Genomic DNA, 13,634 nt, shown 5'->3' on the forward strand with positions numbered 1-13,634 from the left:
CTGTCACTGTAAACAAGCTGTCAGGCTGTGACCAGCACTACAGTGTTCTGTTGGCCAGTTTAACCACATGTAATCTCAGGCATCAATATCTGTAGAAAGAACAATTGCATGTTTTGCCCCTCGAATTGGAGATTTAGAAATTGTTGTTTTGTTTTGTTTTTTAAATCAGCAAAAGTGCTTTAAAAGCTTGTTTACTCACTAAAACTGAAGACTTCCCTAAGCCAATGTAAACCTTATTTTAGGTATCTACAAAGGAACCTTAGTAAATGTAATTCTGCATGAAAACTGTGCCATTAGCTCTCTGTTTTAACAATCTTCTAATCCAACAGCTTTGTTAAAAAGCCAAAGCTATTTAAAGTTTTTTAATTTTACAAAACACCCCAATTTAGTTTCAAGCTGCCCTTCAGTTTTACCTCAGTTGAACAGCTGACTGCTATGTGTATTTGACTTAGATTGACATTTATCACCTGTCTTTAAACACAGAATTTATGATATTGAAAACAAGTTTCTCTTATGAGAAATCATGGGGAGGTGGAGAAAACACTACATTTTTCAGGCCATGAATATAATCCACTGACATTTTCATTTACACATCCCAGAGAAAGAAACTCAGAGCTTGAACCAAATCAAAGTGACTTTTTTAATCTTCAGGAAAAACCCACAACTGTCACATCCCATCTGTACCAAAATGTTTTGATCCAAAACTCAAAGCCCAGGGGACTGCTTTTTGTTTATCCTTCCTGCTCCTCTGTATAAGTAACAGTTTCAATGGTTCATTTGAAAGACAAATAACTATCTCTGTAGAAGAGACTCTTAGTTTTCCAAGAGAAAATGAAGACTTCACAGAGGATTTTTTCTTTTGCTATATAGCAACATGAGTAAAAACAGTAAGTATAAAAATAAGGTGAGAAAATGTCAATGTGTCTTTTTTCTTACATGCTACTAACAAGGCTCACTTGAGATTCAGTATCTTGCTTTAATCATGAAGACATCCATATTTTCAGTCACCTTTATTGATAAAATAAGTTTACTGTACAGTACACAATTATAGCCATAAATTCTTTTCAAGCCATCTGCATTACAAAAATAGCAGGTATGCAATGAAAAATAGTCACTCCACACACAGTGAAGGTTCTTTAAAATCCTAAAGTGATCAGGTCAGGGAAATGACAGGGGAGACATATCAAACATGAAGACTAGGAGTAGATAAATTAAGTCACATTTTTTTCAATTTACAAAAATAAACACTGATCAAGCATTATTTCATAATAGAGCAACCATAAAGAACTGTCACAGACTAACAACCCTTCTTTGCCATACAACTCTAGAGATTGTATTTGAAAGACAAATCAGAAAGTCAGCCAGGAAACTGCATTCAGCATTAAATGGATATAAATGCCTCTGATACCAGTCACTGGCTGAAAAGATACTTCTAAAATGAATAACTTAATCAACTGAACCCAAAACTTCTCATAAGTTTGCAATAACAAAACTCCATTAAAAAAAAATTGCTTCTGATAAGTCACCAGCTTGCAAGCTACAGTAGGAATGCAAAATCTAAATTAGAGAAGCATTGGCTAAGTTTTACAGATAATAATAGCAGACAAGTATGTGCTTGAGCTAAAATGTTCCCCCCAAAATTCCCCCCATGTTTAGCAAGTTTGGAAATGCTTAAAACTCTTTTTCCATGCACATGAATGTCCTCAATATATTCTTAAGCCTAGAAAGAAGCCAGGTTCTTTGGAAAGAGAAGTAGCAGTTTTTCCATTTATTAAAAAAATGCTGTGAAAATTGGGAGAGCTTGATTTATCTGTCCTTTCTACTGCATCTCCTAGCACTTACTGTCTCTACTAAACACTCCTTTCCCACCACTTGTTTCTCTTAAAAGTACTATGGGGAAGGGGGGCAGCAACAAACCGAAAATATTAAGCTCCCTATAAATGAGTTCACTGGGCCCTGAAAGTTCACCCTTGGACCTGTGGTGCATATACCCTGAGCCCAAGGAAGCTGTACTGAGTCAAAGGAAGTTGTATTTAAAACCAGCACAAAAAAGTGCTTTGCTTAATTATTTTTGCATTGTTGCAACTGAAAATCAAATTTGATGAAATGACAGTTGACTCCAGAGTAGGAGTTCAACTCATTTTGCTAGGTGGGTATTAAAAAGTGAAAATATTCAGTTGTGGGTGGTGTTTGTAGATCTACAGTTTTCTGTGGTTGAAAGCTTTCACTTGGTTTGCGTACGTATTCCAAGTAAAGAATACACCAAGACACCCAACAAAAAGTGATGATACACAGCAATACTAGGAATGTTCTTGCTGCCTTGACCAAATAAAATTTTTTCAGCACCTCTCTACTACAAGCCTATCTTCTGTAGCACTTTGATTGTATCTGGATATAAGCTGCACTTTGAGCTAGAAAAGCCAATTCCTTTTCACTTTTGCAAGTATTTTAGAATTAAAAGTGACCAGTCTATTTGTCAGTATAGCATATTGAAGTTTTTCCTAGTGCAAACATAACACGTACCTGAAACTTAAACCTTCTTGATGAGTACTTCAAGAAAAATTAGGAGTATTGAATGCAGGCTGTCAACTTTGCCATGAGCTTCTCCCTCCCTTCCCCAGCCACCTTTCTGCTGCCATTTGGGTGCTTTCAAATTGCCATTTCCCAGTCAGGAAGTTTGGGCAGGCAACCAAGAGAAGAAATTGGTGGGACTAATGTGGCTTCTTACCTATAGAGAACTGAGCCTGGTTTTCTCTCATAAAAGTAAAAGCTAAGGCAGACTGATACTCTGCTGCTTGTCTTCCAGAAAGCAATAAGGTGGGAGCAACTCTTTTCATGTTTTGAAAAATCTAACTAATTGTACATAAATCATCTTGCTCAATTTAAAAAAATAAATATTGAACAACTGCAAAAGCATTGCTTATGTTTAAACAATTTGCCTTATATTTAAACAAGATACTCTGTGGCTAAATAACAGAAATCCTTAAGTTTTATGCTGCCTATGTACTCTTTCCATGAAAGAAGTTTGTTGCAAAATGAGAATTTAAAAAAAAGGGGGAAAAAAAAGTAATACGGATCATGCACAAAGCATATTCATAAGCTACTACTTTTTAGCCAGAGATCAGTCTTTAAATCTTACCTTTATGTAATAGGTGCACTGGAAGTTTGTATGAGCAGTAGTTTATATAAATCATGTGAAATCTTGTCTTTTATCTGTAAAATTGCCTCATATAAAAATAATTCCCAATTCAGTAAGTGCATTAATCCATTTCCTACTGAAGTTAGATCTATGGCAATTCACCTGTCACTAAGCTTTTTGTAGAATACCAATTTAAATTTATTTTACGCCGTGTAAAAAACACTAAACTGGAGTTCAAGATGCATTAGCCTGCTGGTGCCCTATTCAGTAACAAGTGCTTGACAAGTGACCCCTGATACTCCCTTTTAAAGTGTGCAACTGAAGCTTGTTGACTTCCAGAGTCTTCAGCTTTTCCTCAGGCTCAGATCACTGCTTGTTACTAATCCTGACAGAGATGTACTCTCTGATGCATCTTCTTTCTTGAGGTTCAGGAATGATTCTCTAGTTATTTGTAGAATTTCTCTCAAGCCTTTGTTTTCTTGCTATAACCGGGAAAAGAAAAAGCATTTAATAGAACTCCAGAAAGAAGTCAAAACAACTACCTTAATAATCTCCCCTCTCCTCTATCCCAAATATATGTGTAAGGATTTAAATACTGGTTTGCAGTCATGTTATCTTCTAAAATTAAGAACAGTAAGTTTCTGACTCTTGCTCTCCTGAATGGGCATTAGCATAAAAAAAAAAAGCTCAAAACACAAAGATGGATAAGAAAAGGGTAATTAAGTTCAAAAGTTGCATTTAAAAACCCCTCCCATTCTTTCCACACAGACTGTCCCATAATTAAATACTTTGTTAGCACTTAATCAAAGAGCAACAGTGTTGACCCTTCAATGATAAGCAACTGATAATCCTCCCAAAAGCACAAATTATTATTAAAAAAATATATATGTAAAAACCAAAGGTGTGGGTATTATTATTTGCATCCTAGTGTCTTATTAGGACAAATCAGTATTTTTTCCTACCTTTTTGCTATACTCACAGAGACTCCAAAAAAACGAGAAAGCTTAAACCAGTATATAAATACAAATTTCTGGTGATAAAGTATCACCAATGCAAGACTTCAGAGTGAGCGGCAGCGAAGAGAATAGTACAGCCCACCCAACAAGGAAAGTGCAACAAAATAGCAATGTGACTGATACAGTAACTCAACAGAAATAATAGCAGTAACATTACGCCATTGCTACTTGTGCCATTGCTATTTTGATTTCATACTTACTTCGAGCTGAATGATCCGTTCCTGCTCTTTACAGCCATGCTTTTCATCAATTTCAATGGCTTTTCTCATTACTGCTGCCATTTCTGTAATTTGGTCTACATGCACTTGCAACTCCTAAGACATAAAAATTAAATAATGATAGCTTTAGGAATATATTTTCTGCATTCCTAACAATAAGCAAAGCATTAAATGTGCATTTTGACTGCTGTGCCTCTTAATAAAAATGTGAATACCGGCCTAAATTTGAGAAAATAAGTTCTCTATAACTTTACAGCATGAGCAGCCACTGTGGTCCTGTTTAATTAAAGAAATCTGGTTTGCCATACACTTATCCTTTTATTATAATTTTATAATAACTGTGTCTTCCATATGACTACAAGTTAGCCATGTGCTTGCTCTGACAAGGCCTCTCTGTGTTCCAGGAGATGTATATAATTTTGGACTCCTCTAAGAGCAGCAGCATATGTGACATTTTTTCTACTAGTTTGAAAGCTGATTCAAATCCAGTACAGCCAGTACCAGCCCATGGGTAGGCATTTGTCCCTCAAAAAGCCCGGGTGAAGTGATCATCCTTACTGTGTCATATATTAGGAAACTCAGATCTGTCCTTTTTTTGAATAATTCTGCTTGAATCCACTTCCTATTACAGCTTATTTAGGATTTGGACTTCAGAGGTCCTTGTCCTTGCTGAATTATGAGAAAAACTTTTGTGTCCTGACCTCTTTGTGTCCATTCACTGATGCTGGTAGGGTACAGCCCTATGACAAATAACTACCACATCTCAGTGAAAGATTCAAGGAAGAAAAAAAGAGAAGTAGTTTGGTTTGCACTTGTACTATTCCACTGCCAGGGGTGGGATGACAGGCATAACAGCCTTTGCAAGGAATCCAGATTTTAGATAAATCTTCACTGTTTGCAGAGAAGTGATCTCTTACCTGGACCTTGGTGGCTCAGGTGATGGTTTATTTTCTCACCAACTAACCAGGAGGAAATGTTTAAAGGATCACTACTTCTTTTCCCCTGCAGATCTAGATAAAGAGCCTATGCCTTTGGTATTCATTGCTGTTCAGTTAAGCCAAATATTTTAATGGTGTTTCTGGAAGCTTTTCCGTTGCCTTTTTCTCAATTTGCCTTTTATTCCAACTCTATCATCATGTCAGCCTACCCTTTGGACAAAATTCACAGCAGTTACTAACTAATATCAGGAAAAGCAGAACAATGGGACTGAAATGAAGAACAGTGGAGGGTAAAGTTAAATCCCCCCTTTAAATTATGAGTTTGACTGGAGGTCCATATGTCTAGCAGATGATCAGTTTTCCTTTAAACTACCAGAAGTGATTAAACTATAGGTTATAGTTTAGCTGTTTACTAATGAATTGCCCACTCACAGGGGCAGGGTAGAATTTGCTGTAAATCTTTATTTTCTTCTTGGTTTCCAGTTGAAGGTGATTACGTGAAACATTCTTTCAATGAAAAACTAAATTTAGCTTGAAAGGAAGCTGTGATTTGTGGTAACAAAAGGAGTTGGCAAAGATGTACCTTTAAGAAGGACTGGGAAGAAATTAGTGGGTTTTAGATATACTACTGCTGCCCTCCCTACATCCTATTTTGCCTGCTTATGTGGCCTCTCCATCAATATTATTTATGGCCTGTTTCAAGGTCATTAACATTTGAGCAGATGCTAACACAAAACTCTAAGGTTCTACTCTGGAAGGCAGACACATAAAACTTAGATACTGTAGTATCAAAGAATTCAATGAAAGTGATTCTTTAGGAAGATAGCCTCAAACATCTATGAACACTCTTTGTATCTCTCTCCTTTTGTTTGTCGTACATTGTTTTTTTCCTCCAAAGATAAAAAAACAAACCACATCAGTTTTTAGGTCTTGTTTCATCTAGAATTCAAACAGCACACTTAGATCAGGATCATTACTACCAACACACGCTTTTCTCTTGCATACAACACTGCTATAAGAAACTGGTTTTCTATTTAAATTAGGTGGTTTTTGATTGCAGAAATCAATGACTTTGCAATAATCTTTGTAAATAGACAAAAGTTAATAGCTGCCACTTGAGAGAACAGCAATTACTGGTAACAACTAGATTAATTCCTTAGGCAGGAAAGAAGTATTTAAAGACTGCTTCAAGATTGTTCAGTCTTATTGAATGCAAAGGCTGATCAGAATAATAAATAGTGAAATTCCAAAAATCCTAAGTGTCAGGTTAAGGGTGATAAATCCTCTTCATCTGGCGTTCTTGTGGGATCAGATTTAGCCAAAGTGTTCAAGTCTAAAATCTCCTGTTCAAATATATTTTTATATATATATATATATATATATATTTTTTTTTTAAAGCCCAAGCTTTTAATCCATAGAAGTGCTCCTAAATGAAATTTCACAGTCAGGACAGATATAATTTTACCCTCTTGCCTTGATACTCCTGAGGCTGTAAGATATACTATATGCTAAGGTAACTTCTTTTGAAAAGAATGTATACTTATAATTTTTTAGGAGTTTATGTTAATGATATACTTCTAATCCAGTAAATTCTTGCATACCAATCTAAGTAGCCCTATTGATTTCAATGGCACTAGTTACATACATGTGATTTTTTTTTTTTAAAGAGGTAACAAAGCATCAAATTCTTAAACTTTGTTTTCATAGTATGTGGACTCTAACTGCTTTGCTGACTCAGCTTGTTGAGGTCAAATATTATTAAACACTGCTCTCTGATAATGTTTCATATAAAATGTAATATAATACTTTGTAAGAAATCTCCTGCTTAGATCTGTTAGTGACCTAGAATCATAAATTTTCCTGAAAATACACTAAAAAAGCCTAAAGCATACATCAATGCTATAAAACCATATATAAGTCTTATATGAAGCCGCTGAATACTCATATATACCTCGTTACAGTTTACAAAAATGTTGCTTGATGGCACCTTGCTTTTCTAGTTTTCAAAAACTGTGAGATGAAGCACACCGAACACCAGCAACTTTCACCACCCTTCAAGCATCTCGATGCTGCCCTCGATTCTACTTAGCAATCCTGATCAGCACTGAGATCTATGGGCATTTGGAAGTATAATAGGGCAGTTGCCTTAAAGACTTAGGCAAAACAAAAGTAAATTAAATATAGTAATGAAATGCTACTTTGATAAAACTGTAAATAAATCAGAAGCCGGTAAGGTTGACTTACTAGACTGATCAAGTTTCCTGTTTGCATTTCATGGACTGGATTATAAAAATTAGGACTTGTTAGTGCAATGATACAGAAACTGAAACAAAGTAAGATTTCAACTGATCCACTACAAAATAACTGAAATGTTAACTAAAAAAAAAAAAAACCAAAAAACACAAAGGCAAAAATATTGAAGTTATTACCTTGGAATGTTGCTCTTTTAACTTCGTTATTATACTTGGATCATCCTTTTTGCTTGCCATTAGCAACCTAAACATCTGTTCTCTGTACTTGCTCATTATGAGTTCCAAAGCAGACTGATGTTCTTCAAGAGATGTGCGTAGTTCTATCAACATAATTTTAAATTCAGTTAAAGTTTAACAAAGAAATGAAACAAAATGCAAAAGTACTTCAGCTTGAGAAAACCAAAATAAGCCCTTAATCGAGTGTCCCCTCTCCTTGCACTATAAAATCTATGCAAGCTCTGCAAACATCTTCAGTGGTGACTGCCCTGGGAAAATTCTTGTTCAGTCATAAACAGAAGGTCTTTTATTAATACGACTTTATATTCAGTCCCTGTAGCTGATATAAGCAATCTTGAGTGTAGCTGACGAGCTTTACTCCAGACACAAAAAGCAACGCTGTATAAAAACTGGAAAGATATGTTTTAATCTGCAGCCTAGTAAAATAAGAGTTAAAAGATGCTTGTTCAATATATACCAAGTCAAAGGACAAATAAGTCCCGAGATAAGACAATATTCATACAAGTCAAGATACTTGAATCCTTTGCTGAATATAACTGTTAGAATACCTAAGGCACTCCAGGAAGAACAGTATATTTGCAATGTACAGAATTCCAAAAGGAATTATGCTACTGCACTTACACTACAACTTGTCCTGACTGCTGCTAAATTAGTTATTTTTAGCAGTGGAAAAACACATTTCCAAACAGATACCTATACTGTAGAAGTAAATTATGTTTAACTCCTCACTTGTGCTGAACGTTAGGACAAGGACTGAAAAAGTAATCTTCCACAGTTCTCTCTTTTTGTTAATCATAGTCCCAGTGGCTGGACACTACAATTCTTTAGTAGATCACATGATCAGTTAGACTGATCGACTGCAATTAGGAGAAAAAAATTCTTCTACAACAATTTTTTGAGAATAGCTCAATGGTAAAATCTGATTCCAGTGGCACAGGCCGGAATCTGTAAAGGACAGAATATTCACGTTTTACCTTTATTTTCCTGTTGCAATTCCCTAATCTGTCTGTTTTCTTGTTGGATACCCATCACTAATGTAGACCGAGGACGATGTCTTGCTACTTCATTGAGCTCTTGAATTTCTTCTTGGTACTAGTTATTAAAACAAAAACCAAAAAACTTTGAGTAATCAAAGGCAAGCATTGCTCAGCAAGTCACAAAGGTCCAGTTCTAATGTCAGTCAAATTTGTAACCAGCAAGATAATGCTTGTTCTTAAATAATAATATCAAATAAACAAACACACACTTCTGAAGGTGTTGCTAACATACTGCCCTTTAGAGACACAAAAGCATCACCTTTGTTTTTAAACAATTTTCATACCTCAGGTGTGTGTGGTGGCCATTATCTAACCTTCAATTAATACAGGTCAAATTCACCATCAAGTAATTTGAAACTGATACACATATGGTAAAGAAAAACTATGAGGTATTAACCTCTGGGTATTTACTGTGGTTTCCTGATACCTTAAACCACAAGGTTGTATGGGTACAAGTCACATGGACCTGAATAAATGGATCCTGACTCCCAATAAATCGGTAAATTTAACACTCCTGATTTGAAGTTATTAAGTGTCTGCATGACTAGTCTTACAGGGATGAAGCACACGCAGGGTTTTATTATTTTATAGGCTCATTAACACATCTTACGTTCAAGTAAAATGACAGGATGAACTCCCATACAGAAAATCAATAGACACCTCTATGGTTTTCAAGCATTTCTCTGGTGAAAGTCATGCTCAGCCTAAAACAATGCCTTGAATAGCTTAACATCAGAATGGAAATAATCACGAATAAGCTTAAGAGGCTGCTTTGAAACAAAAGCAGACTGCAAAACGTGTTCTGAACAGAAGAAAGCATGACAGGGCCTCTGGATGTCTACATGTGCTTCCTGAAATTAGCAAGTAGTATCTCACAGAGAGCAAAACACAAGACATTACACAATGGTTTGTAAGACACCAACTCCATTTCTACCAGTGTTCTTCAAATAAGTGGTAGGTTTCAATAGTTAAGCTAGAGTAATACAGAAAACTTCTTTGTAGGATCAACCTAAATATATAAACAACCTATTTTTAGACTATGTTCACACCTATAATGAAAATAATTAGTATGGTATTAAAGGATTAACCAAATAACATAGTGATTCTACATTGTATAGTAGCACACAAAAATTATTTTAAATTATGTGTTTCCAAGTTCTTCTTTTAATGGAGTAAACAAAGGTGGAAAACAAACCTGTTTCATTGCTTCAACCCGCTTGTTAAGAGCTGTAGTCTGTTCAATAAGAGCTTCTGCTGCGTTGTCATGTTCCCTTAGCCGTTCCACCAGTGCTTTCGCATCTGCTAAGGCTTTTTCAATTGTGCAACTCATTTCTAAAGATTAGAAATGTATTATTTTCACAACGCCACCTGTTTGCTATACAGAGAACAGCTATCTATGTGATACGTACGTTAAGTCTAAAACTCTCCCTCAGGAACATCCAGACATTTTGTTGTCTTTTAGGAGTAAGGAAATGCCAGAGGACTACAGCAGACTGGAAGATTTTGGCAGATTAAATCTGCAGAGAAGGAACTGCTCAAACTGACAGAGCTGAGGAAATTACTCAGGGAAAATTCAGAAAGCCAAAGGATTGTGTTTTCTTCATGTCTATAAGTGAACACAAACACCACGGCATGGAATGAAAATGCAAAATTTTCAACAGGATAGAGAAAGATAGCAACTTTGGTAAGAAAAAGAGCCAACTGCATAGTTAAAATACCAGCCGTCTAATTGCAATGCTCATTAGCAGAAATTACCTATTGCTAAACTTAGGAAATGCTTGTACATGAATTTTTTCATACTCATTCTTGACAGATTGTTTCAAGGCTGAGGTTTTCAGTCTAAGCTTTTGTTTTCTTTTAAGAAATGTTGCATTTCTTCTACTGAAAAGGAAATTACTTAAACTCCTTGAATAGTTCTTCTGCAATTGGACAGCAACGATGGAGGCTTTTTAGAGTTATGTGCCTTATTAATACGAGGCTTGATATTTGTTTCAGGAAACTTTCTAAGGTAACAAAAGAATCAACTAAATCAATTTCTTAGCCAGGCTATTTGCTAAAGGAGAGATTTTTGTAAGAGTAAAACGTCAGTAAGCCTTTCCTGAGATACAGGAAAAAAATTTGCTCCAACTTAATTTTCCAACTTTCTTAGGCATCTTGGCAAAGCACTGCCAAGCTTAAACAAATCCTCATATTTTCCCCAACTGCTGTTTTCACACTGTCCCAGGTAAGTAGCAGAAATAAGGATATTTCAAATACCAGAAATTCCAGCAGTCCCCTCAAAACATTTACAAACACAGCAGGAATATACTGCCCTTATGCATTAAGGTGGGGAAAACCAAGCAAGGCAGCAGTAGAGTTTGGAATGTTTCCTATACACCTTTAAAATGTTAATTGTTTCCTGTTTATCAGCTAGAGTTTTCATTTTAACTTTGATATGATGTATACATGTATTTGAGGTATCAAGTAAAATTCTTCAGCAAGCTGGTATGTTATCACAGGTAGTTAATTTATTCACTCTGGTTTAGCAGTTTGAGCTTTTTTTTTTTAATATTATGTAGATAGGGATCATCCTACATTGTTTTTAAATATCTGCTTTTCTTGCTCCTCATTTCGCCTCCCAATTCTGGTCTCATGTTCTTACTGGACTACAGAAATGTCAGAGACAAAAGATCACTTTGCACACTAGCTGGCTAAACTGTTACAAAAATTGATTTAATCAGATCCATATTTAAGAATTCAAAGAGCAGTCTTTAACTCAATTCATGGGTCACAAATTCTCTAGCCAGCACAAACAAAGCCTCTCAAGCCTCTCCAGGAGCTTGGAATACATTTGGCATTCAGACTATAATGCAGTTAACAGCTCTGATAATTTGTATGCATCAAAATAAATTTTTAAATGTGGTATGTATTCATCCTCCCGTGCACTTTCTCATTTTGACTCAACCCAACCACTCAAGATAAAAATAAACTAGTTTGTAACAAAGCCACTTGTGTTCTTTTTCACAGCAAATGACTTGGGGAAGACACGTTGCGCCTTGTGTGGAACACGGCTGCGCAAATCAGTAGTGACTGTCCACCGGCACCTGCAGCACCTTCATTCAGCAGGCCAGAGGCCATCTCCTATTTTCAGGTAGGATTTATACCTCAAAGAGGACAATCATTATTTGTACCACAATAATTCATAGTAGCTCCAAATCTTAACTAGGATTGCTTTGGGCAAGACACTGGCCCTAATACTTGGAATTTACAATTCTCTCTAGTTGCTCATCTGGCTACCTGTGAAAAACAAAACTTTTGTCTTATGCTAAAATAGATCTAAATCTGTGAGTTAACCTGGGCATTTAGAGGGAAAACCCCCAATTAATCCAATATAATTGATTTAAGCAAATTACTGTTGTATATTAATCCTTTTTATGAGCATGAGGACTATAGTAACTAAACTTAATGATTCCTGAACTCTACCCTACAAGAGATGCCCTGTTGCAAAAGAATTTGTTATTCTGCAATCTAACCAACAGGGTCAACAGGTAGCAAGAGCAACAACTCAAACAACATAGCTATACTGCTACGACACATTCATTTTCTGTCACTTCCTGCTCTTTACTAATTGCTTTCATTATAAAATTTGGCTGACTTTAAAAAAATCCCATACCAAAGAATAAAGATTTTTGTGCAAATATAGCCTTCCTCTAGTTTTCTGTCTCTTCTTTTATATCCTTACTGAAAACTACCTTTCCCAAACCTTAACGCTTTGCTGGTTTTGTTTTTTTTTTTTTTTCCCAGCTCCACAGTTACCACAGTTTTGCAATGCCGAAACCACGCTGCCATTTCTGAGAGACTTTTAGGCTGGGTGCAAACGCCCCTGAGCACCCTCCGTGTAGGAAGAGAGTCCCACGGGCTGAGCAGGCACCACCACCACCCAGCCAACAACGAGCCGCCCACAGCAAACGGGCCCAGCCCGCGAACGGTGCCACCGCCGCAGCCCGGTCTCACGCGGAACAGACCTGCGGTTGCCCCGCCGGCCGCAGATCGACGGGGGAAGGAGCAGAAGGGGATCGGCAGGTCGTTCTTACGGAGTGTCGCCGCCTCCCCACCTCAGTCGCCACCGCGAGAACGGATGCCGAGGCACGCCAGTCCGGACTGGCGCGACGCTGGCACCTGCCGTGACACGGCGGGCACGGCAGGGCCGATGAAGGCTCCCTCGCCGAAACCGAGCGGCAGAACGCGTCCCGGCCCGCCTCAGGCAGCAATGCTAAACGGGTGAGGGGGGGGCACCTCCTGCTCCCTCGCAGCCCTCGTGGCGTCACGGCCCAGGGGCTCCTCGCGCGCCCCAACCCGAGTCCGTTGGGCTCCCAACCGCTCGGCAGCAACGGCACCTGCACCCTCTCCCCTCCACCCCCGCGCCGGGCTGTCCGCAAACGCCCCTTCCCCGCCTCGCGCCACTCACTCATGACCGGAGGCTCCGGCGGCGCCGGGGATGAAGCCCCGACCGGCCCGCCCCGCTGTCAAATGGCGGCGGGCCGCAGGGGAAGCGGAGGAGGGCCGGGGGAGGTGCGTCCCCGCCAGTGGGCGGGGTGAAGCGAGGCAAGAGCGACGGCGTTACCTGCCAGCGGCACCGGGCAGGCGGGCGCCCGCCGCTCTCGCGAGAGGACACCGCGTCCCCGCCGCTCCTCCCAGCTCTCGCGAGAAACGCCGCCCCGCCTCCCGTCGCTTCTCCTCTCTCCGTGTTGGCCCCCTCTGACACGAGGGGCCCGCCCCTCCGCCGCCCGCCTCCCTCAGCGCCCTCTCCAGCGTCTC

General features: G+C 38.3%; 1 protein-coding gene across 3 annotated transcripts; it reads right to left on the minus strand.

The window, feature by feature from the left end:
* Nucleotides 1–995: 995 nt before the first annotated feature.
* Nucleotides 996–13,490, minus strand: FGFR1OP2 (FGFR1 oncogene partner 2). 3 transcript variants are annotated; one of them, XM_082076132.1, is made up of 6 exons: nt 13,441–13,490; nt 10,033–10,169; nt 8,775–8,892; nt 7,741–7,883; nt 4,356–4,469; nt 996–3,621 (listed from the first exon to the last, which is right to left on the minus strand). In XM_082076132.1, the coding sequence occupies exons 2-6, from the start codon at nt 10,165–10,167 to the stop codon at nt 3,484–3,486; spliced, it is 648 nt and encodes a 215-aa protein (XP_081932258.1). In that variant the 5' UTR covers nt 10,168–10,169; nt 13,441–13,490; the 3' UTR covers nt 996–3,483. The 3 variants fall into 3 exon arrangements, with proteins under 3 accessions (XP_081932258.1, XP_081932256.1, XP_081932257.1); XM_082076130.1 differs by lacking the exon at nt 13,441–13,490 and adding an exon at nt 13,285–13,428; XM_082076131.1 differs by lacking the exon at nt 13,441–13,490 and adding an exon at nt 10,247–13,217.
* Between the last annotated feature and the right edge of the window lie 144 nt (nt 13,491–13,634).

Source organism: Streptopelia decaocto, assembly GCF_964273445.1.
Source record: "Streptopelia decaocto genome assembly, chromosome: 1".
NCBI lineage: Eukaryota > Metazoa > Chordata > Aves > Columbiformes > Columbidae > Streptopelia > Streptopelia decaocto.